Source organism: Ovis canadensis, chromosome 1, assembly GCF_042477335.2.
Source record: "Ovis canadensis isolate MfBH-ARS-UI-01 breed Bighorn chromosome 1, ARS-UI_OviCan_v2, whole genome shotgun sequence".
Taxonomy (NCBI): domain Eukaryota; kingdom Metazoa; phylum Chordata; class Mammalia; order Artiodactyla; family Bovidae; genus Ovis; species Ovis canadensis.
The window spans coordinates 106589045-106616203 of record NC_091245.1 but is presented as its reverse complement, the minus strand read 5'-3'; the positions used below and the strand labels follow the sequence as shown (position 1 = coordinate 106616203).

Genomic DNA, 27159 nt, shown 5'->3' with positions numbered 1-27159 from the left:
ATTTTGTAGGTTAAATTTTGTAATGAAGATTTTTAGTTATTAGGTTACTTTTTGGCTAATAACATACTTTATTATTTCTAGTATAATAGTAATAGTTTTAACTTGTGTCTTTCAAACTTTTTTCTCCTGAATTAGTTTTGCAGTTGACAGTGTTTCTAACAACTTGATAGGTTATGAATATGAAACTGATCAAAACTTCCTCAGGTGTCAGAAATCCTCTTCCTGTTCTGCATCTACTGGGTCTTTAAGTGCTGATGAAATGAGGAGGGAAAGGTGGGATAATGGAAACCAGGAACTGGCTAGATTGGTCTGCATGAGAAAGGATGCCAGAGGGATGGGAAGAGCAAAGAGGAGATTTAAGAGTGGTGAGAGAGAGGAGTTTTGGAGTTTATGGAGAAAAGAGGTAAATGAGGTGAGAAGAAAGACTTTGGGAAAAGATATGAATACAAAGGTTTTAGGAAGTTTTGTTGTGTATTATGCTACATGATTCCCCTTTTGCTGCTTTCTCAAATGACCATCAGTAAAGAGCTGCATCACTTTATCACTTCTGATGCATTCTAGAGTTTTATATTTCTTTTGCATCTATCACTGTGTTGGGATGTACCTCAGGATAGTCCATTTTAGTTTGTTACACAAATGTAAGTTGTGTATGTTTGAATTCTACCTTTTGTTTGTTAGAAGTCATTATCAGTTTTTTTCTATATTATTAAAAATTCTTTGTAGTCATTTTTAACTTGTTGTCCACTCCACGCCACCCCCCAGGCTCAGGATAAAAGGGACTGAACCTAGTGTTTGGGAGATGTTCTAACTGACCTTCATGCCAAGGCAGCCGAAAGCCTCTTGAAAGATGAGGGGGAGGTGGGTGGCATGCATACATGCATGAAGCCCATTCTGTCCATTCTTTAATAACTCAGTTACAGTCCAGGATATGGGTGTACCACTTCACTTAACCATTCTTTTTTCATATTGCTTGTGCACACAAAAAGTGGTACCTGTCTTTTCAGTAAAGAATGAATAAAAAAAAAAAGAATGAATGTTCTTACTCTCAACCCAAAGCCACTGTAGCCGCAGCACCCTCCTCACCCCAAGGGTGTGCCCTGAGGGGAATTCAGGATAGAGAAGAAAGGATGCTGGGCCTCGATAGTTAAGTTGCATTGCTAATAACTCCAGTGAACCCACAACTCTTGCATCTTCCCTTACATAGAAAAGCACTGAAATCATTAACTTGAGATGTCATTTTTTGCAGTTAGCAGTAATCTTTTAATGTTCAATTACATATCTGTTTTTTTCCAGCAAAAACTTCTGTATATCCTGGGTTCTCCTTTACCTCTATGGTGCAGCTCCTCAGAACCATCTGAGAGGCTGTCTTCAAGGCCGTAGTCCTCAGTAAGGATAATAAACATAACTTGCAACTTTAGGGTTGTGTGCTTTTCTTCAGTTGGTATTTAGGTGTTTTCCATGTTTTTGCGTAAGTAATTGATGTTGATAAATAAAGAACTCGATTAGTCTTTACATGTGTTGTTGTTCAGTTGCTCAGTTGTGTCCAACTCTTTGCGACCCCAGGGACTGCAGCATGCCAGGCTTCCCCGTCCTTCACCATCTCCCAGAGTTTGATCAGTAATTACATATGTAGTTATTTCCTTAAGAAGAATTATTGGATTGGAAGTTATGAGCATTTATCAAATTCTTCATGTATATTCATAAGTGAAAAAGCAGTTGTTTGAAGTTACTAATTTTCACAGAATAAATATTGCCAGAGTGCAGCTTGCAGATCATAAAACCTTTTTAAACCAAGAAGATTGTCTTGATGTTAATTTTCTCTAATCCCTTGTTTTCATTCGGTAGCAGAACAAAAAGTTTCAGAGATGAGGACCTCATTTTGGTATTGTGTGATAGTCTACCTCAAGATTTACGGGAATTCTCCAAGCCAGTCTTCAACAGTATGTGAACCAAGAACTCTGAGATGTTCAGGCTGGATTTGGAAAAGGCAGAGGAACCAGAGATCAAATTGCCAACATCCGTTGTATCATAAAAAAGCAAGAGAATTCTAGAAAAACATCTACTTCTGCTTTATCGACTGCACCAAAGCCTTTGACTGTATGGATAACAACAAACTGTGGAAAATTCTTAAAGAGAAATTTGTGTGCCTCTTGAGAAATTTGTATACAGGTCAAGAAGCAAAAGTTCGAACTGGACATGGAACAACAGACTAGTTCCAAATGGGGGAGGGAGTACGTCAGGACTAAATATTGTCACCTTGCTTGTTTAACTTCTATGCAGAGTATATCATGTGAAAGGCTGGGCTGGATGAAGCACAAGCTGGAATCAAGATTGCTGGAGAAATATCACTAACCTCAAATATGCAGATGACACACCCTTCTGGCAGAAAGCGAAGAAGAACTAAAGAGCCTCTTGATGAAAGTAAAAGAGGAGCGTGAAAAAGTTGGCTTAAAGCTCAACATTCAAAAAATGAAGATCAACATTCAAAAAATGAAGATCATGGCATCTGGCCCCATCATTTCATCATGGCACATAGTTGGGGAAACAGTGGAAACAGTGACAGGCTTTATTTTCTTGGGCTCCTAAATCACTGCAGATGGTGACTGCAGCCATGAAATTAAAAAGACACCTTCTCTTTGGAAGAAAAGCTGTGACCAACGTCGACAGCACATTAAAAAGCAGAGACATTACTTTGCCAGCAAAGGTCCATCTAGTCAAAGCTATGGTTTTTCCAGTGGTCATGTATGGTTGTGAGAGTTGGACCATGAAGAAAGCTGAGAGCTGAAGAATTAATGCTTTCAGATGGTGGTGTTGGAGAAGACTCTTGAGAGTCCCTTGGACTGCAAGGAGATCTTAACCAGTCAACCCTGAAGAAAGTCAGTCCTGAATATTCATTGGAAGGACTGATGCTGAAGCTGAAACTCCAGTACTTTGGCCTCCTGATGCAAAGAACTGACTCATTGGAAAAGACCCTGATGCTGGGAAAGATTGAAGGCAGGAGGAGAAGGGGATGACAGAGGATAAGATGGTTGGATGGCATCACCAACTTGATGGACATGAATTTGAGCAAGCTCCGGGAATTGGTGATGGACAGGGAAGCCTGGCATGCTGCAGTCCATGGGGTCGCAAAGAGTTGGACACGACTGAGTGACTGGACTGAATAATCAGGAAGCTTTTCCTTTTATCTGGTTATATATGTGCTCCTTTCTTGTAGAACAGAGGTACTTCATCCTCTTCACTCTTTTTAATATGATTCAGAGTGGATGTTTTTATTGGTTTGCTCCTTGTTTTTCTCTTTTCTAAACTCAGTAATATAATAATAATAATGATAAATTATGTTTATATAATATTTCATGGGTTATAAGGCACTTTGATAGATATTATTTCACTTAATCTGCATGGCTTCACTGGTGGGAAGATATCTGTGTTTTACAAAAGAAAAAAATTAAGAATCTGTTGCCAAGGTAACCCAGTTAAGTTGTAGATCTGAGATATAAGCCCTGGATTTCAAAAGTATTATCTGGGCAGTATAGAGTAATAATTAAGACAGTTCTAGAGCTAAAGTGCTTGTCCTCAGAACATGGCTTTGTCATTATTAGCTCTTGGGAAAGTTTCTTAATCTTTCTGCCTCAGTTTCTTCCTCTGTACAGTGGGGAAAAGAACGGTCCCTACCTCATATGGTTGTGATGAGGAATAAGTGAAGTAGTGTGTATAAAGTGTGTAGAAGAATGCCTGACCTAATAGGAGTATTCAGTGACTGTTGGGTGTTACCACTGTGTTCTTACCACAGCTGCTACTCTCACCACTGTTCCATCACAGCCTTCTTTGATTCCAGGACCAGACAGCCGGCAGGTGGTTTTTCTTTCACTGTTGACTTTTTGGGTTGTGTTCTGGGAGCAGTTGCTTTGGTATTCTGGTGATGTTCTTGGTTTATTTGCAGAAGAGCATGACAGTGAAGAAAATGAGAAAAGGCGAAAAAAGAAAAAGGGTACCAAGAGGAAAAGAGATGGAAGGGATCAAGAAGAAAGGACTTTGTCTTGTGACCTGAAGCTGGATGACATGCTTGACCGCACCTTAGAGGACGGCGCCAAGCAGCACAACCTGACCGCAGTCAACGTGCGGAACATCCTTCATGTGAGTGCGACTGGGGCAGTTGTGTATTGGGAGCACAGCTCTTTCACAGGAAGCAAAGGGAAATAATTAGGAAACGTTGCAGTCTTGGTATGTGAATTACTAACTTTATGAGTTCCTGGTGGTAAAATATTCTGCATTTCAAACTAGCTTTCTCTTTGCATTTGGCACAAGTTTGAAATGTGAACACACGTGAAAGAACTTGACTGGGAAGATAAACTGTTCCTCAGCTTCCTTCCACTAATTTGATTGTTTCTTGTTTAGCAGATTGGAAGATAATGGGAGATGATAATGTTCAAGGTGGACTTACTCTTGTGGGTGGATATGTCTGAAAAGATGCCCAGTTAACAGTTTACCGTACTTTGCACATAAGCAAATTCTCTTCTTTGCCATGTAGAAGTACAACTATTTATAAGACTGCTGTTGTTTATTACTGTTTCTCTTAAGCAGATAGTAAACTGGAGAATTTTTTTTTTTTTATGCGCGCCATTCCTGTTAGTATCAGCTAGTGAGGTTGATCCATTTGCTTACTACATTGTTGGAAGCTGTGTGCTTCTCTCCAGAACTTGCTCCTTTGCTTTCAGTTGCCTTGCTTTCCCCTAATCGGAAGCCATTTGAGTATCTGGCTCTCATTTATCCTCTGCATATATCTAGCAGAGTTACATAGAGATGAGTATTACCTGGATAATACATCTTTGTGTCATAAAGTGAAATTTCCTCTTTCTCCAGGAAGTAATCACAAATGAACATGTGGTAGCTATGATGAAAGCAGCCATCAGTGAGACGGAAGATATGCCAATGTTTGTGAGTAGTTCTTGTTCTTTTAGTGTCATGAGACAGAGCTATCTGTAAACTGGCGAAGTACAGGAAGGAGGTCATTTGGAAGTCTGTAAATAATGTAACAGTTAGGGACAAACTCAGTCACTCCATGATTTTTATTGACTATTTTCTTCTCATTTTCCTTCTTAGGAGCCCAAAATGACACGCTCTAAACTGAAGGAAGTGGTGGAAAAAGGAGTGGTGGGTGTTCTGTTTTTTTCTTTGTTGTATATTTAGCTTTGTTAATATTATCTAATTCCAGGTTATTTGTAGGGCAGAAAACTGTAGGAAAGATTTATTATGATCTAGGTTTTCCTCCTTAAAGAAATAGTTGTAAAAGGCAAATAGACATGTGGGGATGGAATATATGAAATTATTGTCATAGTTTATTTTTATTTTAGTTGCTTTTTTGGAAGTGCTAGGTAGATAACTTTTGGAATGTTTGAAAGCAGTGAGCGAGGACAGTTTTTCTATTCATGTTGTGAGATATGTGGCAAAGTGATTAAGGTAGTATATTTCAAATTGTGTTTCAGGGAACAGTTTTATCACGATCACCCTAGTATGGGTCCCTCATGAGTGTTTACTGAAAAATACATATTTTGGGGCTCACCTCAGACTGAGGAATTGGGACCCATGGGTAGGGCCTAGGAATATGCATTGTTGAATACTAAGGTATGAGAGCCACTTGAAGACTTTTGAAGCATTCTGATATAGTACAGCAAGCTCTTTGATGCTAGGGACTGTGTTTTCTTCTGCTTGACAAGCACATATCCAACTTGTGCTGACCTTTTGTGACAAGGCAGGAGATAGTCCTGAGGGAGTCCATTCTATCTCTGATAGTAAGGAAGATTTGCCTCCTGGACCCAAAATACATATTATAGTTTTTGTCTGTTTGTCTGATTCTGTTCCTTGTAGCCCTGTAGAGGAAATATCTGCTCCTCTTTCATATGACCTTTCCTCTAGTTGAAGAATGCTAGTATATCTTCTCATAACATTCTTTTCTTGCTAAATGTCCCCCAAATTAAAAAAAAATTTTTTTTTGGCCAAGTTTCACAGTACATAGGATCTTAGTTCGCTAACCAGGGATCGAACCTGAGGCCTCTGCATTGGAAGGTGGATTCTTCACCACTGGACCACAAAGGGAAGTCCCATGCATTGGCTTTTTTTGACAATCACATCATATCTGTCTAATTGACTAACTCTGGTTGCATAAAGTGAAATTTCATCTTCGGGAAAATAATTACAAGTGAATATGTGGTAGCTATGATGAAAGCAGCCATCAGTGATACAGAAGTTATATGAAGTCTGCCTGACATAGAATAAAAGCAACATTAATTCCATATTTGACTTGGAAAAACAAAAACCCAAGGAGATCCAAATCAGGCTCTACATTATGTTTACCAACCATGTATAAAGTTGCATAGAAGGTGGACATCCCAAGACTGTAGTTTATATGAGGAGCAAGGTTTAAAGTCCATTTCTCTTGCTTTTTAATACTTAATAGACTGACTCCTTCCTGATGGATTTGGCAGTAGGGAAATCTGTTGGTTTAAAAACAAACATGAGACGAACTGTGGACCTGAATCACATTACTCCCTTTACCCTATATTGGGCCTGGCTACACAGAGCTAGATGAATAGCTGCAACATAGCAGGGCTGAGACGATATGGAGGACCTGAGGATTCTTGTAGAGACAAAACCTAATACCTGCTGGAGTTTGTTCCTGATGATTTTGTTTGGGTCACCATTAGATGGGCAAGAAATTACACACTCCGACTACATACTCTAATGGCATTTTGTCAGGAGTTATGGAAGAGATTTTAAAGGATTCTTTAAAAAACTTTCCCCCCTACCAACTCTATTTTTTAAAAATTAAGAAAAAGTTAAAAGAATTTTAGAGTGAATCTAGATTCCATCTAGACGTAACAATTGTAAAATTTTGCCATATTTGCTTTATGTGTATATATATCTTTTTTTCTGTACTATTTTGAAAAGAAGTTGTGTACAAATTGATACTTCATCTCTAAATCCTTCCTTAAGAACTTTCCATGGCTGGCTTTTTGGAGGCATACTTATGGTAGCTTTATGTTATTGATTTTAAAAAAATCACAATTTGTGTGATTGATTACTAATTGATACAAATGGCTGCTGTTGCCTATAATGTCATAGATTTGTGCACTGTGGTTGTTTACAAATAGTTTTCACGTTTGTTATTCTCTGTGAACCCAAGCTGTAATATAAAGTAGGCAAGACAGACACTTGGTCCATTTATGGGTAATACAGATATTTATTAGGTTTAAGGCAGAAATACTAATGGTGGGAAAAGATTTGTCTCTCCTTTTCTTCTGCCAAGCTTTGACAGATATTTGAGCGTGCAGATCAGTACCCCTACATCACTGTAGTTACGTGTTAGTCCTATGGCTCCTTGTGATGGCAGAGAAGTAAAAATGAAAAATGGTCCATTTTAGTTAAGAGAACTTACCTATTTATATTCTTTGTTGGTAGGTAATTCCAACATGGAATATTTCACCAATTAAGAAGGCCAATGAAATTAAGGTAAATTTGGAAGAGGTAATTCTGTTTTTCTCAAGAAAGACTTCATCAGTCTCAAAACCCTTTTATTTGTTAACTTTTCTTGGACCTATATATTTAGTTAAATTTCAGCTTTGGTTTTTTCCATTCTGTTACTCTTAGGTTTGACTCTCATGCTAGAAATTAAAAATTGTTTTTTAAAGTTTATTTACTTATTATTTCATTTTTGGCTGTGCTGGTTATTTGCTGCGAGGGCTTCTCTTTAGTTGCGGAGAGTGAGGGCTGCTCTCCAGTCATGGTGCGCAGGCTTCTCATTGCAGTGGCTTCTCTCGTTGAGGAGCCCAGGTTCTAGAGCTCAGACTCAATAGTTGTGGCACACAGGCTTCATTGCGCTGCAGGGTGTGGTGTGGGCTCTTCCTGGATCAGAGATCGAATCTGTGTCTCCTGCATTGGCAGGGGGATTCTTGACCACTGAGCCACAAGGGAAGCTTGTAGAAATTTTTTTAACTCTTTGACTCTTACTGCTTGCTTTAGCTGCTTATGCTCTCAGGTTTTCTTTTTACCTGCTCTGCTTTCTTCCCTTTACTTTCCAAGTACATATAATTCATATTTTCTAACCAATTTATTTATTTCTATAATTATACGTTATGTAGCCTCCTCAATTTGTGGATATCCACCTTGAGGATGATGATTCCTCAGATGAAGAGTACCAGCCAGATGATGAAGAAGAAGATGAGACTGCTGAAGAGGTCAGTGGTTACCTGTGTGAGTGTTAGTCGGTAATACAGAAAATTTTTGGTTCCAGAAGGCAGACTGTACTTTGCTTTCTGAGTAATATCACTTGTTCTATACAGAGAGTTGAAACACAGTACTTTTTTCAGCTCTTTTCTTTACATAAATCTAAGATTATGACTTTTTCATGTTCCCTTGGTTTTTTTCATGTCTTGTATTATGAAATATAATAACACATATAATATATAGAGCTGTGCATAGGATAAAACAAAACTATACAGCTTGAAAAACTATAAAGCTAATCCTCATTAAACTTCCTTAAAGTCATTAAATGTAATGTTGCCAGATGCCTCTTACCACAATCACTTCTCTTCCCCTGCAGATAACCACTATCTTGACTTTTTGGTAGTTACTTCCTTGCTTGACCTGGGTTTGATCCCTGGGTTGGGAAAATCCCCTGGAGAAGGGAAAGACCACCCACTCCAGTATTCTGGCCTGGAGAATTCCATGGAGTCACAAAGACTCTTTGTGACAGTCCATGGGGTCACAAAGAGTCGGACACGACTGAGTGACTTTCACTTAATTTCCTTGCTTATCTTTTCAGTTACATCACCTAAATATACAGCTCCACACGCTATGTTCAGTTTTTTTATTGTTTCTGAAACTTATGTAAATGGAACCAGTAGTGTATATATTCTTTTGTGTGGCCTTTTTAAAATTTGGTTCAACACAAGTCATTTGAGATTTTATGGTTGCTTGTAGCTGTAGTTTTTTCATTTTCATTATAGCTATGTAATAAGTCTATTTTTAAATGTGTTCTTTGATTTGTTTGTTAAAGGAGTTTTAATCAGTGCCTTACAGTTTTGCAGAGGTTACGACATTGATGAGTATAGTGATCAGATCCCTGTTCCTACTTCAGAAAATTAAGCTTCTATTTAAGTTTTATTCTTTTACTCTGACTAATTCAGTGATTGATATTTTATGATTCATTTTATTGAGATACTTCAGACTCAGTAGAATGAGGTAGGGGCATAAATATGAAAGTGAACTGGATTTGTTTTGTAGAGTTTATTGGAAAGTGATGTGGAAAGCACCGCTTCATCTCCACGTGGGGCAAAGAAATCCCGATTGAGGCAGTCTTCTGAGATGACTGAAACAGATGAGGAGAGTGGCATATTATCAGAGGTAAATCCATACCATGCTAATAAGATCAGTTAGAAAGACCTTATAAGTAGATTATTTAACTGTATAAATAGATAGCTTATCCATGGTGATTCTGAGCTGTCACCTTTTGCTAAACATGATTCAAGATCAGTAACCATGCCATTATCTTCCGTGTATTTGTGACTAGCTATAACTGAATTTCCAAGTCCCTTAAGTCAGTGAAGGGTTAAGAGAAAATTGGAACTCAGTGACAGGGAGAGAGATGTTTGAGTTTTTGTTAAGAGTCCAAATATGAGTGACTGGCAGGGTTTCTTTTCTTCTACCTTTCTCTTTTCTGTATGTGTTTTCTAATATTCTAAAGCTATTTTAATTTATTTCCCATTTTCAGTAACCTGAGCAGCATCCTGTTGGCTTCATTAGAAATAGGATAAAACCTGTTAGATTAATGTACTTGACAGTGTCTTTGCTTTTTTTTTTTTTACCTCTCTCTGGCTGGGAAGAGAAAAATTGCTAGCATGTGAGAGATGTGCTTCTCTCTTCCTGCTTCTTTTTTTCTCCTACTTTTCCTCCCCTCCCCCTTTCATTTTTTAACATAGTTGCCTCTTTTAATTAGGCTGAGAAAGTCACCGCACCTGCCATCAGGCACATCAGTGCTGAGGTAGTGCCCATGGGGCCTCCGCCCCCACCAAAGCCCAAACAGACCAGGGATAGTACTTTCATGGAGAAGTTGCACGCAGTAGATGAAGAGCTGGCTTCCAGTCCGGTCTGCATGGATTCTTTCCAGGTGAACATAACTCTAAATTGCTGAAAAAGCAAATGGAATAATTAGTTATTGCTCAGACTGGGAAGGGAGAACAGAAGATATTACATTCTGATATAATAAGTTCATGTCATGAAATTGTAGGTCTTTGGTACTATTTGGTTTGTAGTATTTTATTGTGAGAATGGCATTTCCTAAGGAAGGAATAAAGGTATGTGACAGAGCATTTTAAAAAAAATTATGTATCTGTTTGCACTGTATCTTCATTGTGGCATGTGGAATCTTTAGAGGCAGCGTGCCAACTCTTAGTTGTGGCATGTGGGATCTGGTTCCCTGACCAGGGAGTGAACCTGGCCTCCGGCATTGGGAGTGTGGACTCTCAGCCACGAGACTACCAAAGAAGTCCCACAGAGAGGATTTTTAAATGTGGAGCAGAGAAGCAGCCTTCAGCCAGGCTCCTCCAAATCAAGCTCTCCCACAGTTGCTTGAGCATCTTCTCCGTCTTTCTCTTTGTACACTTTTTTTTCCTGAGTTACTTTGGCGTGTGCTGCAGTCATGATGCTCCTTTACCCCTAAACACCTTAGTGTATATTTCCTAAAAATGAGGACAGTTGATTATGAAAATAAGGGTATATAATATTATATATAAAATCCATTAAAGTCCTTACTTGGATTTTACCAATTGTCCCAATAGTCTTTTGTATAAAGCCAAAGAAGAACAATTTTTCTGTGATCCAGGATCCAGTTTAGGATTCCATGTTGTATTTAGTTGTCTTGTCTCTTAGACACTTTTAATTGGGAACAGTTTCTCAGTCTTTCTTTGTCTTTCATAACCTTGACGTTTTTGAACCTTATGAAGCAATTATTTAACAGACTATTCCTCTATTTTGACTTTTCTAATAGTTTCTCATGATTTGATTCAGCTGATGTACTCTTGGTACAGATATCCCAGAAGTGATGTGTCCTTTTCAGTGCACCGTATCAGGAGGCACGTGGCTTCTGTCATGTTAAATTTGATCATATGGTTAAGGTCGTGTCTGCTTTTTTTCTCCTTGCTGTAGAAATGTTATTTTTCCATTTTAAAATCAATTAATATGTATCCTTTTTTTTTTGAGGTAAAACATCTTTTCACCCACTTATTTTAGCATCCATTGCTTATTCTTGATTGAAACAATCATTACTATGGTTATTGTCAAATGGTGACTTTCTAAATCACCATCATTAGCTAGTTCTATTTTTTGATAAGTTTAAGCGTGAATTTTATCTATTTATAAAACTTTATTTTATATTGGAGTATAGCCAATTAACAATGTTGTGATAGCTTCAGGTGCCCGAGATAGTTCTTTTTAATGTTTAGGTTTTCCCCAGTAGTCTTGCTGGTCAATGAAAAATATGTCTGTCTTAAAATTTAAAAACAGAATATTGAATAAAACAGCTCTGAAAGGACCATTTAATTTTAAAATTTTTTTTTAAAAATTAAAAAAAAAATTTTTTGGCTGAGTTGAGTGGCATGCAGGATCTTAGTTCCCCACCAGTGGTTAAACCTGTGCCCCCTGCAGTGAAAGCGCAGAGTTTTATAATCACTGGACTGCCAGGGAGTCCCAAGCATCACTTAATTTGATCACCCTGCTTTGGAGTGAATGAATAATAGTGTTGGGATATAATAGCTTTTATGTAATGATTTATTCATACACATACTGAATGACTGAAGGTGGGGAATAACTGTACAAGACAGAAAAGGTCTTTCCTCTTCTACCTTATAGTCTGTTGGAGAGAGATAAACCATAAATGCATAAATTATTTCAGAGATGGGTAAGAAATGAACTAAATAAAAGCAAGGAAATAAGGTAGTACCTATTGTAGAGCTGTACATAGGATGACCAAAAAAGTCCTCCTTGAGGAGGGCACATTTGAGCTGAGATCTGAATAAGCAGGAGGCAGGCATCTAAAAGATCTGGGAACATTTAAAAAAGCTTTTTTGTGATATTTTCTGATTTAATGTTAAAAATGTCCCTTTGGCTAAGATGTGGGAAGTGAACTATAGGAGAGCAAGAGAGGAAACAAATCTGTTGGGACATTATTGCAGTAGTCTAGGGAGAACTTTGTAAATAGATCTACAAATTCCATACAGCCCCTTTCCAAATGTGAGCTGCTTATTTTGCAGAAACTGACAAGCTAATCCTAAAATTCAAATGGAAATGCAAGGGACCTAGAATAGCCAAAACAGTCTTGAAAATGAAAATAGTTGGAAGTCTGTACTTAGTGACTTCAAAACTTATTACAAAGTTACTATAATCAAGACAGTTTTGTACTGGCATAAGAATAGACATAGACTTCCGGGAGTCAGTGATGAACAGGGAAGCCTGCTGTGCTGCAGTTCATGGGGTCGCAAAGAGTTGTACACGACTGAGCAACTGAACTGAGTGGAACAGAATTGAGTGTATAAAAATTAACTCTTAGGACTTCCCTGGTAGTCGGTTAAGAGTGCACCTGCCATTGCAGGGAACACAGGTTCAGTCCCTGGTCTGGGAAGATTCCATACACTGCAGGGCGGTTAAGCCCGTGCGCCGTAGCTCCTGAAGCCCACATGCTCTAGAGTCTGCTTGTTGCAACTGCTGAAGCCCTCATGCCTTCGAGCCTGTCCTCCACAAAAGAGACGCCATCACAGTGAGAAGCCCACGTACCACAGCTGGAGAGGAGCCCTGATTACCGCAGCTAGAGAAAGCCCTTGTACAGCAGCAAAGACCCAGTGCAGACAAAAATAAAGGAAAAGTTTTTTAAAAGTTAAAAAAAAACCAACCTTTTAATTTGTGGTCAGTTAATCTTTTAGGACTTCCCTGGTGGCTCAAACAGTAAAGAGACTGCCTGCAGTGCAGAAGACCTGGGTTCGATCCCTGAGTCAGGAAGATCCCCTGGAGAAGCTTGGAAAATCCCATGGGCAGAGGAGCCTGGCGGGCTACAGTCCATGGGGTTGCAAAGAGGCGGACACGACTAAGTGACTTCACTTTGAACTGTTTAATCTTTAGCAAGTGTGCCAAGACCAACTAATGAGGAAAGAATAGTCTTAAAACAGATGGTGCTACAATAACTGGAAATAAGTTCATTTGTGTCTTTTTTTTTTAAGATTCCACATATGAGTAATATTATATATTACTTGTCTTTCTCCACCTGACTTGATTCACTTAGTATGTCCATCCATCTTGCTGCAAATGGCATTATTTCTTTCTTTTTAAAAATATACTCTGAGTATCTTTTAAAATATATATTTATTTGGCTGCATCGGGTCCCAGTTGTAGGACATGGGGTCTTTGTTGCGTCATGCAGGACCTTTTGTTGTGGCACACGAGCTCTCTAGTTGTGGCACGTAGGCTCAAGAGTTGTGGGGTGTGAGCTAAGTTGCTCCACGGGGATCTTAGTTCCCAGACCAGGGATAGAACTTGATTCCTCTGCATTGTAAGGCAGATTTTTAACTACCAGACCACCGAGGAAGACCCCATTACTTCATTCTCTTTTTTTCTAATGTTTTATTTTTTGAATTTTTTTGCTGCACTGTGCAGCATGTGGGATCTTAGTTCCCCAGCCAGGGATTGAACCTGTGCACCCTGCAGTAGAAGCCTGGAGTCTTAAGCACTGGGCCGCCAGGGAAGTCCCCCCCCCTTTTTTTTTTTTTTTTAATGACTGAATAACCTTCGTTTGCATATATGTACCACATCTTCTTTATCCATTCATTGATCAGTGGACGTTTAGGTTGCTTCCATGTCTGGCTGTTGTAAACAGTGCTGCAGTGAACATGGGGATGTGTATATCCTTTTGTATCTTATTTACAAAACAGAAACAGACTCACAGTCTTAGAAACAAACTAATGGTTACCAGGGGGAAGAATAGGGGAGAGGGCTAGATTGGGAGTTTGGGATTGATGTGTACAGACTGCTATATTTAAAACAGGTGACTAACAGGGACCGACTATATAGAAGCAGGGAACTCTGCTTGCTATTCTGTAATAACCTAAATGAGAAAAGAATTTGGAAAAACAATAGAAAATAAACAAAAAGCAATTGGTGCTGCAACAACTGAAAATTCATATGTGAAAGGATGAAGTTTGATTTTACCTCAGACCACCCTCAGAAGTTAAAATAGATAACTCACCTACATTTAAGAGTTGAAACGATGCAACTATTCCAAGAAAACAAGAGTAAATCTTTGTGACATTTGATTACAATACTGTAATAGGTAATGAACTCTTTTAACTCAACAATAAAAAGACAACCCAGTTAAACAATGGGGGAAAATATGAACAGACATTTCTCTATTCCCTTCCCTTTTTCTCAGTAAAAAAGAATGAAGTACTGATACATGCTACAGGATGGATGAACTTTGAAAACATGCTAAATGAAAGTAGCCAGAGACAAAAGGCCGCATATTGTATGATTCCTTTTATGTAAAATTGCCATCATAAGCAAATCATAGAGTCAGAAAGATTAGTGATTATTAGAGACTGGGATCAGGGAAGAATGGGGGGCATCTGCTAGGAAAAATGGAGTTTCTTTTGGGGGGTGATGAAAATGTTTTAGAATTAGATAGTTGTGGTGCTCACTCAAGTGGAAAACCTACACAATTATGCACTTTAAAAGAGTGAGTTTTATGGTATGTAAATTTTGTCTTAATTTAAGGACAACATCAAGTTTTTTGTTCATTTTTTTGTTGGTGGTGGTGCTGAAATTTTGGTTTTAAAACTGATGTCATTATAAGATACAAGGATATATTGTACAACATGGGGAATATAGCCAGTACTTTATAATAACTATAAATGAAATATAACCTTTAATAAAGAGAGATTGGTACTACCACCACCAACAAAAAACAACAAGAAAAAATAAAAATAATTGACGTCATTGTCCTTTATGTTTCTCAAAGAATAATAACCGCCCCCCCCCAAAAAAGAATAATAAACCCAAATGATTTAGAGAAGAGACCTTGTGGTTTAAGCTAAGAAGAAAAGCGCACAGGATATGATGAAGTTTGGAGAACCTGAAAGCATTAGGCATCCAGTGATAGATTTTTGTTTCCTTCTCCATCGTCTAGCCCATGGATGACAGTCTCATTGCTTTCCGAACTCGCTCTAAGATGCCACTGAAAGATGTTCCCTTGGGGCAGCTAGAGGCAGAGCTCCGAGCTCCAGATATCACCCCAGACATGTATGACCCCAATACAGCAGACGATGAGGACTGGAAGATGTGGCTGGGAGGACTTATGAATGATGATGTGGGGAATGAAGGTAACTGCTTTTGTTTGCATTTACTGTCCTCTCTGTCCATGGTCTCTATGGTAAAATATTCATTAGTTAAAATCTTAAGGAAAGGGGTGTTTTCAGTTGATTTAATTTTGTATTTAATAATATACTCTAAATCAGTAGTTAAATCCCCCCTCCCTTTTTTCTGTTAAAGAGTCTTTTGAAGAATCTTTGATTGCTAAGATTCTGCCTCTGAAACATAAATGTATATACAATTTTATATATGATTGCATGAGAGCGCATCGTTTTACTCAAAGACTATCATGTTAGTTAAGATTCTTCCTGAGGCAAGTGAAAGAATCCTAACTCTCACCTTGCTGAAGGGCAAATGAAAGCAGACTTTGGAAAGGGCAGAAAAACCTGCAGTGGAATTGAGGTACTGTTTAGGCCCACTTTCTCTCTCTACAGCTGTTATTTCTGCTTCTTTTTGTCAGTCAACTCGATTCTTAAACCTTTTTTTCTTCAAGGTTGGAACTATGATCATAAACACACCATTCACTTCTTGCTTTGTTCCCACATCAGAAGAAATCTCCCCTACAGGCTCCAGTTGGAAAAGTCCAGAGGAGCAACTCTGATTGGTTTGGTTTGATCACATATCCACTGTCTTGGTGTTGCATGGCTTTGATAGGAAGCATGGAGGTCTGTGATTGGCAGCACCTCATAAACAGTGTGGTTGGGATAAGTAGTTACTCAGAAGTGATAGTGTTTCCAGAAGTAGGGAAGGAGAATCGATCAGACACAAGCAACGTTGACTACAGTCATACGTGGTGTAAGAATCCTGCTGCAACCCTTATTTGTTTTAGAATATAAGTAAAAGTTCTTTCTTTAAAACAGTGAAATAGAGATTGTTAAAATTGTTTTTGGTGATTTTTTTGCAAGTGTACTATAGTGAAAATCAGGTATCATTCATCATTTTGAGCAGTGTTTCTGTAAATGTAGAGGAAATGAGAGATTGCCTTAGTTTGTAGTGATTTCCAGATGATTCCTCACCCCTTTGAGAATGTGCTGAAAGCTATGCAGCCACTCCCTGGAAAAATGTCCACATCTACATACATGAAGCTTTTTTATGTCACTTTCTTTGTTATAATTTTCTTGAATTCATTTATTGACACTTCCTTTTTCTATCAACCCATCTCAAAGTCCAAGGCTCACAAGGCTCAAAAACCTCTACAGAAAGAAATGAACAGGGACAAAGATAATTCTATCCATTTTATAAAAGTCTCAGAAATTCATTGTGTTACTTTGTGTTTCAGAATCCATGTGTTATACTGCTAGAATTAGAACCCAGTTTAGTTTTCTAGGAACATGTCTCAAAGAAGTCTCAGGGGGCATGAAAGCATTTTTAAAATGCATATGATACTTCATAAGCAAGCTCTGCATTTTATCCTTGGACCTAAGCTAAGACAAAATATCAATAGTGATGTCTCGTGGCTTTATTAGTCCAGCAGCTTTGGTGCCTTAATTGTTAACACCTTGGTTGAAAACGCTGACATACTGGCTATTGAGGAGGAAAGGTCAGACTGGGTTGGCTGTCAGGATTTTGGGAGCTTGGACAGTGTTTCTCACGGAGAAGGCAATGGCAACCCATTCTAGTACTCTTGCCTGGAAAATCCCAGGGACGGGGGAGCCTGGTGGGCTGCCATCTGTGGGGTCGCACAGAGCCGGACACAACTGAAGCACCTTAGCAGCAGCAGCAGCACGAGGACAGTGTTTCTCATAGTTAGTGTCTAGAATTTGAATCAGAATCAGAGTGTGTAAAGATGTTTTTGTTGGATGGTATTAAGATGTAAATTCCATTCCAGGGCCTTGCCCTGTACCTACTGAATCAGAATCTCTAATGGGTATCATCTAGGGATCTAATTCTTGTGTATCCTAAAGGTTGGAAACTACTGGCAAGGGAGGAATAGAAGAGTATGATAAGGGTCAGTTGAGGAAATGGAATAATGGTTAGTGGGGAGGGTGAAAATCTTTTCTTTAAAACAGAATTGTTTTGTTTCCTTAGTAGGATCTATTTTAAAAAAGAGAATATGAAGCCAGTAACTAGGGTAGATTTAGAAACCACATCTAACAGCTGAGTTTAATGAGTGCTGGTAAGTAGGAAATAATGCTGGATATAGATCACAGTACCAAACTTCAGCCATATGCTGGTTTATTTTTGTAGTATTATGTGGTTATTTTCATATGTTCCTAGTACCATCTGCTCTTCATATTATTAAGAGTGTCATTTGCAAAAAATAATTTAAGAGGTCTACTAAAGGAGTGGGTACACCAAATTGAGATCAGCTGGGTAGATGCTGACACTGGGTGTTAATATGTCAACAAAGTAATTAGACCCGGAGGGTAGGTTCCACAATCAAAGTACTAAAAGCCAAGCAGAACTCAGAAGAAACTTTCCCAAATGATTTTTCAGCATGTTTACCAAATGAATTCTCTGAGAATATTGGCTGGCCCACTTGTATGATACAAGCAGAGGCCTTCTTTGTAGATCTTGCACCTAAACAGATGGGGGTCCAAACGTGTGTATAGTATCCATTTGATATAGGCTTTCTCTGGAACTTATATTATTCGCAACATTTGTAAAGAATCTGCTCTAAAGAGGCTTACATAGAAAGTACCGTAGAGATTAGGAAGACAGGATTCCATTCCCAAGGATTTAAAACATTTTTATTGGGGAGATAACCTATAGATGGGTGAAAAAGACTTCACATTTAAATAACTATATACAAACAATGCAGATTTATATATTGTAAACAGAATAAATGTTGAGTAAAGAATAATCTGGTTAGCTAACACAACATTGTATGTTAATTATACTCCAATAAAAATTTAAGAAGATTATCAGGTTAGATTGGGGTTTATCAGTACAGATTTTTCAGTGATGGTGAATCAAAGATGTGTGTGTATATATTTTTATTTTTAATGAAAGATACTCATTTGTTGTGAAAAATCAAAACATAATGGAAGGGCACAAAGTGAAGAGTTCCATTCTTCAGTGTTTATTAATTCTTTCTGTTTTCTTTGTATCCAGTCAAGCAAATATTTATCTTTTTTTCCATGAAAGGCATCATACTATACATGTTATCCTTCATCTGCACCTTGCTTCTTCCACTTAATGTAATTTAGAGATCTTTCTATTGTGATGTGTACAGATCTCCCTCTTCTGTTTTAACAGCTGTACAGTGGTAAGGTATTTTTGTTTTAATTCAGTTCCTCAGTTGCGCTAGCTGCATTTCAAGTTCTCAGTTGCCTCATGTGATTACTGTTGTACGATGCATAGGAATTAGAACATTTCCACCCTTGCAGAAAGGTCTGTTAGATGATGCTCATCTAAAGTTGTCTTGGGAAAAATTTCACCTTAATGTAACAATTCTGTTTTATTGACTCCTTCACCATTTTTATTTAGCAGTCTGTAGGGAAAGAGCAAATTAGCCAAGATGGTGGTGGTCAGGCTCTCTTGCCCCACAGCCTCTTGCTCTCGCCCCACGTTTTAGAAATATATGGTTATGTAACAGCTGAGATCACTTAAAACACTGAGCGTCACGATGTACCTTCTTGGTCATGAGCCACTTTTGTTCTGTAAACACATAAAAGCTGCCCCTAAAAAGCCCTTGAGGCCACATTATGGCTGTGTGTCAGCTGCGTCAGCCACGAGAGAATACAGTGTGTCTGCTGCTTCGGCTGCTGCGCCAGCCTGGAGAGAAGGAACAGTGCAGTTCCTGTGGCCCCTTGAGTTTCCTTCCAGCTTCCCTGCTTGCGCCTTGCCTACCCTGGGTTCAGAGAACAGTGTGCACAGTGAGGGACAGCAGGACAGTTGGCATAGTTGACAGGATACTCAGGAGGTAGAGGAGCCTGTGTTACCAGGTGGCTGCAGTTTTCTTGGTGTGGACCCTGATGGAAGACTGGGAAGTGGTGGGTAGTTCACCAGATAGCATTGAAAAGGCATTACAGGTGGTGAGTTCCCGTTTGCCTGACAAGGTGGCATGGATTGCCACTGGCACTGTGGGGTGGATTTTCCTACCTGCCTTGAAGGCGAATATAGATAGTGCCCTCTGTGATGCCACGCAAGTGTGCCAGTTGCAAAGACAAGAAGAAGAGTTGGAACCTTGCATGTGTATGCTGAAACAAGAGATGCATGGCCTCGAGGAGGAACCCAGTGCCTCGGACTATGAGGTGAGGGACGATGATGGTGAACATCGTGAGACCTTGGGTCCCCACTTGGCAGCAAGGCCCTATTTATAGCAGAAGGTGAAGCATGAGCAGCCTATGGCCCAGGGGGAGTATTCTCAAGGGGCCCCCAGTGTGACTGAGTTCACGCCGTATTGCCCATATACTCAGGTGGAGTTGGTCGACTTGGGTAAGCAGTTTCAGCAAAAGCAAGGAGAACCGTTGGCAGCACAGCTTTTGTGAGTCTGGGACACAAGAGTGTTTGGTATCCTTTGTTCCAGAGACAAAAGAGAACAGTTGGCATGTATAACCACTCACTCCCCATTGAGACAAAGGTTGCAGAACGCTAGGCGACTCATGCAGGGGGTGCCTAACCAAACACGCACCGTGATGAAGCGGATTAATGCCGCCATCCACACCACGTGGACGAATGCAGGAGAACTCCCAGACACTAGCTATGGAGGCAACTGCAGCTGAAGCAGCAGTTTACCAGGTGTGAGAAGCACCCAGAGCAAGGGATACAAGCAGTTACATGAACTCGTGATGTGGGCTGTGATCCTGAAGATACCAGATGCGTGATTGAGCTGTGAACGACACAAAAATCCCCTCTTTGAAAGTGTAGGCTGCCTCCTGTGGGAGGATTTTGTGAGTCCTAACTGAGAGAAGTAGAGGGACACTATGCAAGGCACCATCTCGAAAGTGTGAAGAGCCTGAAGGGGGCCCTAGCTGGCCGGGGCTGCTTTGGGGTTCAGTTCAGTTCAGTCACTCAGTTGTGTCCGACTCTTTGCAACCCCATGAATCGCAGCACGCCAGGCCTCCCTGTCCATCACCATCTCCCAGAGTTCACTCAGACTTACGTCCATCGAGTCAGTGATGCCATCCAGCCATCTCATCCTCTGTCGTCCCCTTCTCCTCCTGCCCCCAATCCCTCCCAGCATCAGAGTCTTTTCCAATGAGTCAACTCTTTGCATGAGGTGGCCAAAGTACTGGAGTTTGAGCTTCAGCATCATTCCCTCCAAAGAAATCCCAGGGTTGATCTCCTTCAGAATGGACTGGTTGGATCTCCTTGCAGTCCAAGGGACTCTCAAGAGTCTCCTCCAACACCACAGTTCAAAAGCATCAATTCTTCGGTGCTCAGCTTTCTTCACAGTCCAGCTCTCACATCCATACATGACCACTGGAAAAACCATAGCCTTGACTAGACGGACCTTTGTTGGCAAAGTAATGTCTCCGTTTTTCAATATGCTGTCTAGGTTGGTCATAACTTTTCTTCCAAGGAGTAAGCGTTTTTTAATTTCATGGCTGCAGTCACAATCTGCAGTGATTTTGGAGCCCAAAAAAATAAAGTCTGACACTGTTTCCACTGTTTCCCCATCTATTTCCCATGAAGTGATGGAACCAGATGCCATGATCTTCGTTTTCTGAATGTTGAGCTTTAAGCCAACTTTTTCACTCTCCTCTTTCACTTTCATTAAGAGGCTTTTTAGTTCTTCTTCACTTTCTGCCATAAGGGTGGTGTCATCTGCATATCTGAGGTTATTGATATTTCTCCCGGCAATCTTGATTCCAGCTTGTGCTTCTTCCAGCCCAGTGTTTCTCATGATGTACTCTGCATAGAAGTTAAATAAGCAGGGTGACAATCTTAATGTACTCTTTTTCCTATTTGGAAACAGTCTTTTGTTCCATGTCCAGTTTTAACTGTTGTTCCTGACCTGCGTACAGGTTTCTCAAGAGGCAGGTTAGGTGGTCTGGTATTCCCATCTCTTTCAGAATTTTCCACAGTTTATTGTGATCCACACAGTCAAAGGCTTTGACATAGTCAATAAAGCAGAAATAGATGTTTTTCTGGAACTCTCTTGCTTTTTCGATGATCCAGCGGTTGTTGGCAATTTGATCTCTGGTTCCTCTACCTTTTCTAAAACCAGCTTGAACATCTGGAAGTTCATGGTTCACATATTGCTGAAGCCTGGCTTGGAGAATTTTGAGCATTACTAGCATGTGAAAGAAAGAAAGTGAAGTCGCTCAGTCGTGTCCGACTCTGCGACTCCATGGACTGTAACCTATCAGGCTCCTCTGTCCATGGGATTTTCCAGGCAATAGCACTGGAGTGGATTGCCATTTCCTTCTCCAGTGGATCTTCCCGACCCAGGGATTGAACCCAGGTCTCCCGCATTGTGGACAGACGCTTTACCGTCTGAGCCACCAGGGAAGTCACTAGCATGTGAGATGAGTGTAATTGTGCGGTCGTTTGAGCATTCTTTGGCATTGCCTTTTTTGGGGACTGGAGTGAAAACTGACCTTTTCCAGTCCTGTGGCCACTGCTGATTTTTCCAAATTTGCTGGCATATTGAGGTTGCTTTGGGGTTACACAGGTGCAAATGTGGGCTGATTTGTGTGAAGGTATACTGTATTGGCTGTGTCCTGTCTTTAGATCTAGCTGTGTCCTGTCTTGCAGATTTAGAACAGTGTACTGTGAAGGCTGTGTCCTAGGTTTAGAACAGGGTTCTGTGAAGGATGTGTGCTATGATGTGTTACTAACTTCTGACTCTGTTGCAGATTTAGAAGTGTGAAAGCATTTGGAAGGAATCGTGGGTGGGCTATGAATGCTGCAGAAATCCCTCTTTGAATGGGTCGGCCTGGTGCCTGTGGGTGGTTTTGCGGGTCCTTAGTGAAAAGCCCTGCAGGGGTGGAGTTGCCTCTGTCGAGGCTTTCCTGCAATCTCACAAGGGCAGACGGTGGGCTGGCCGTGGAAGATAAAGGCACTCCACATGTAGTGGGTGGCTCTTCTAGCCCCACGAGGGCAAGGACTGCAACATGAGTTCCAGGTGACACCAGGCGTTGGGTTTTGCTCTGTATTGGGGATGTAACTGTTTGTCGTAGCATCTACTGCTGTGTAGAATGTGGGATCGAGGGTCTGTGTTAACTCACCAAGGGGGTATCATGGAAGATGGACTGCACATGGATTGTGAGGCGAGACCCTGAACAGGTGGAATGTAAGGAATGGATTGTGAGGCGAGACCCTGAACAGGTGGAATGTAAGGAAAGAGCAGATTAGCCAAGACGCTGATGGTCAGGCTTTCTTGCCCCACGGCCTCTCTCACTCGCCTCTCGTTTTGTAATCACATGATTAGGCAGCAGCTGAGATCATTTATAGCACTGTGCATGAATGTCGGATGTACCCACTTGGTCATGGGCCACTTTTTTTCTGTAAACATACGAAAGCTCCACCTGAAAAGCCCTTGAGGCTGCGTTGTGGCTGTGTGTTGACCAGGTCAACCACGAGAGAGTATAGCGTGTCTGCTACTGTGGCCGCTGTGCCAGCCTGGAGGGAAGACACACGTCTGCAGTTCCTATGACTCGAGTTTGCTTCCAGCTTCCCCGCTTGTGCCGTGCCAACAATGTGTGAACAGTGAGACAGAATCTAAAAGACATGATTCAAGCATCAACATTAGAGAAGATTATGAGGGAGAAGAATATCTGTATTTCTGTATTCTTATATAACAAATGTTTAGTATTTTGTGTAGTTTTAGCTGTTTCTGAGTCTTATTGTAGGGATATAATTTCTTCACGCTTACGAGTGTTATATGAGTGTTGTGTTATCCTTTTGTCATGTATATGTTGAACATGTATATAATACTTAAATTCTGCATGTATCTTCTATCTTATACTAAGGCATCTTAAGTATAGTCATTCCTTAATTATCGGGAATTGGGTTATTTTTTTTTCTTTTACTGTCAATGCCTTTGTATAAAGAATTTTGCAAAAATATTTTAATGAGATGCACTACTCTAAGTGAGTTTATTGAGATAAATTATATGTTCACTTTTTTGACTTTGGCTGCATTTTGAGAACTTTAAGTCTTGTTTGGAGGAAGGAAGGAACTTAGCTTAGTGGGGAGAATAGGTGAGATGAGTCAGCTGTGGGAAATGATCTATACACAGGCACTGAGGAAAAGGAGAGTAAGTAGTTTAAAAACTTCAGAATAGGGAGTTCCCTGGTGGTCCACTGGTTAGGACTCTGCCTTCACTGCCAAGGGTCTGGGTTCAATTCCTGGTCAGGGAACTAAGATCCTGCAAGCCACATGGTGTGGCCAAAAAAAAAAACAAAAAACTTCAGAATAAATGTGCTTTATTGGAATAGATTTCCTGTGGTGCTGAACATCTTAATATTCTTCAGAGATATGAGTTTACAGTTGAATAAGTGTCTGAAACTTTTTTTTTTTCCTAGATGAAGCAGATGATGATGATGATCCAGAATATAATTTCCTGGAAGACCTTGACGAACCAGACACCGAGGATTTCCGCACTGACCGGGCAGTAAGAATCACCAGTGAGTCTGTGTGTGTTATGAGTCCTGCTCTTGACTTTTCCACATCTAGCTTTGTTTACTTTGCAGAGTTTTGAGGGTAAAGCAGCCCACTCAAGACATTTAAGCTTCCTCTGCCTATTTATTTCTATAATTCTTTACATTTACATCTATATTCAGGAATCCTGTCAACATCTCACAGTCATGTATTGAGTCCAGTATTTGGCAGTGATTGTACCAAAATGAGTAAGACATGGCTTCTGCCTGTAGGATGTCAGCTTAGTAGGGGGATACAGACAGGAACAGTTACAGTACAAAGTCATAGGTGCTATAATAATAGCTTATATATTGGTGGCCTAAAAGAGGGTATAGTGTCCTATGTATACTATGGCTTGGGAAATGACTCACAAAATGATTCACCTTAGTTTAGAAGGAGCAATAAGAAGGTTTTGGTGAATGGGGGCAGAGAGGGATTTTGTAAATAGAGTTTTTGCAGACCATGAAATTATGAAACAGCAATACATGTATTTTGAAAATAGTAAGTAGTTTGATTTAGTTATCTGAGTTGTGGTAGAAAGTTAAGCAATGTTCAGTTCATGGAGAACCTTAGATTTGATTTTCAATCTGTCAGAAAAGAAAGGTCAAAAAGTTTTAAGCAGGAAATCAATAGGAACTGATTTGGATTTTACAAATATTATTTTGATTTAATGCCAGTTTAATGTATTGATTTTGGTGGGTAAAGAGCAAGATTGGAGGCATGGGAAACAATAACTTGGCTTGAATCATTAAAAAAAAAAAAAACTATTCCCTTGCTAGTTTGCTAATAATGGATAACATGTTTCAGGAACTGTTGATTTGTATTGAGTGTGTGCAAGTCCCTGTGCTTGGATAATATACACCATACGGTGAAGGTAAAATGTTGGCTCTTGACAAGGTTATGAAGAAAGATTTATCAGTATCCAGAAGTATTTATTACGTACCTAAATAATGTAGGTCTTTGTGCAGAAAGAACTATGTAAGCACAATCTTTTAAATGTTCTGTTTTGTTGCTTTAGTTCATCTTTCATATTGTTTTTGAGATTAGAGTGTCATTTTCTTTATGAAGGTCTTCCATTTATTTTGGTATCTTATGACAGTTAAGGTCAGAAGAAACATTGAAAGGAAAACACCAAGAATCAAAGAGAAAGTGTAGAAAAAAACAGCTTGAGGATTTAGATTTTGAGAAAACTGTGAAGGATTGTCTAGGAAAGTATGAGAAAAACCAAGAAAGTCTTGTGTTTCAGAAACCAACGGAAGAGTCAGGAAGGAGTGACTGGTCCACAGTGTCGTGTGCTGGTGCTTATGAAACGTTATTTGCTTGAAGCAGAAAAGTAGGAGATTGCATTCCAGTTTAGTTCTCATCCTGGAATACATTTGCCTTCCCCTTTTGTTTGTCTGTGACTTTCTTCAGTTGACCTCAAGAGCTTGGGGGCTAGGGGTGCTAAACCAGTGTGCAGTGAAAAATCTGACTGGAAGTTTTGACTGTCCCTAAACTTAACTACTAGTAGCCTCCTGTTGAAGGCTTAGCAATACAGTAAATAGTTGATTAACATGTATTTTGTATGTAATGTGTTTTATGTAGTATATTCTTACAATAAAGTAAGCTAGAGAAAAGAAAATGTTATAAAGGAAATCATAAGGAAGACAAAATACGTTTTTATACTACTGTTTTATCCATACTGCCAAATGTGAGTTTGTGTTAATCTGTTTACAAGATGAATCATCTGTCAGTATCTACATTAATATTATCTCATATGACACAGAACACTGTAGACATACATGTCACAAGCACTGGATATGAAAAATGAAAAGATAATGTGAAAAAGAAATTCATGTTTATTTACTGGTGTAAGGATTCTTGTACTGATAATGAAGAAGCAACACTGTGATGGCTTGATGATAGCCTAGTGTAGCTGATTGAATTGCTTCACAGTACTCTTGCCTATAGATAAATGAATTGTTATGGCATACAGTGTTACAGTCATTAAAAAATTAAGATGATGGCATCAGGTCCCATCACTTCATGGCAAACAAAAGGGGGAAAAGTACAAGCAGTGACAGGCTTTATTTTCTTGGGCTCCAAAATCACTGTGGACAGTGACTGCAGCTATGAAGTTAAAAGATGTCTGCTCCTTGAAAGGAAAGCTATGACAAACCTGGACAGCATATTAAAAAGCAGAGACATCGCTTTGCCGACAAAGGTCCGTACAGTTAAAGCTAATGAAGAAGCAGCAGTATGATAGCTTGATGTAGTGTAATTGATAAAATTGCTTCACAATACCCTGCTGAAAGAATTGTTATAAAATTTTTATGGCATACAATATTACAGTCTTTAAAAAGAACTTAAGATCCTGCCATTCACTCCCGTCACTTCATGGCAAATAGAAGGGTAAAAAGTGGAAGCAGTAGCATTTTTGGTGGGGCTTTAAAATCACTGCAGATGGTGACTGCAGCCATAAAATTAAAAGACATTTGCCTTGGAAGACAAAATATTAAAAAGCAGAGACATCACTTTGCTGACAAAGGTCCATATAGTCAAAGCTCTGGTGTTTCCAGTATTCATCTATAGATGTCAGAGTTGGACCATAAGGAAGACCAAGTGCTGAGGAATTGATGGTTTTGAACTGTTGGGACTGAATGGAGATCAAACCAGTCAATTCTAAAGGAAATCAACCCTGAATATTCATTGGAAGGACTGATGCTGAAACTGAAGCTCCAGTACTTTGGCCACCTGCTGGGAAGAGCTGACTCATTGAAAAAGACCCTGATACTGGGAAAGATTGAGGGCGGGAGGAGAAAGGAGCAGCAGAGAATGAGATGATTAGGTAGCATCACTGACTCAGTGGACATGAATTTGAGCGATCTCTTGGAGATAGTGAAGGACAGGGGAGCCAGAGGTGGTACAGTCCTTGGAGTCACAAAGAGTTCGATACGACTTAGCACCTGAACAACATTACAGTCATATTCATGAACAGGATTGGAAACACTGTTAAATTTTTTATAATTGTGGTAGATTGTTACAGGATTTCTCTTATTACAAGAGAGAGGCATACTGCAAGATAATGTAATTGTTTGAAAGCATAATTATGAATCAGTAATAAAACTAACACATAGTTGAAAGTGAAAGTGTAAGTTGCTCAGTCATGTCCGACTCTTTGCAAGTCCGTGGACTGTGGCCCGCCAGGCTCCTCTGTCCATGGAATTCTCCAGGCAAGAATACTGG

General features: G+C 39.6%; 1 protein-coding gene across 3 annotated transcripts in view; it reads left to right on the top strand.

The window, feature by feature from the left end:
• Positions 1-27159, top strand: part of GON4L (gon-4 like) — a 90765-nt gene that overhangs the window by 29647 nt on the left and 33959 nt on the right. For all 3 annotated transcript variants that reach the window (XM_069543884.1, XM_069543894.1, XM_069543887.1), the window contains exons 4-12: positions 3941-4134; positions 4861-4935; positions 5101-5151; positions 7456-7506; positions 8136-8231; positions 9280-9399; positions 9992-10162; positions 15221-15413; positions 23820-23921. In XM_069543884.1, coding sequence (XP_069399985.1) covers positions 3941-4134; positions 4861-4935; positions 5101-5151; positions 7456-7506; positions 8136-8231; positions 9280-9399; positions 9992-10162; positions 15221-15413; positions 23820-23921 — 1053 coding nt within the window. The remainder of the gene's footprint in view (positions 1-3940; positions 4135-4860; positions 4936-5100; positions 5152-7455; positions 7507-8135; positions 8232-9279; positions 9400-9991; positions 10163-15220; positions 15414-23819; positions 23922-27159) is intronic.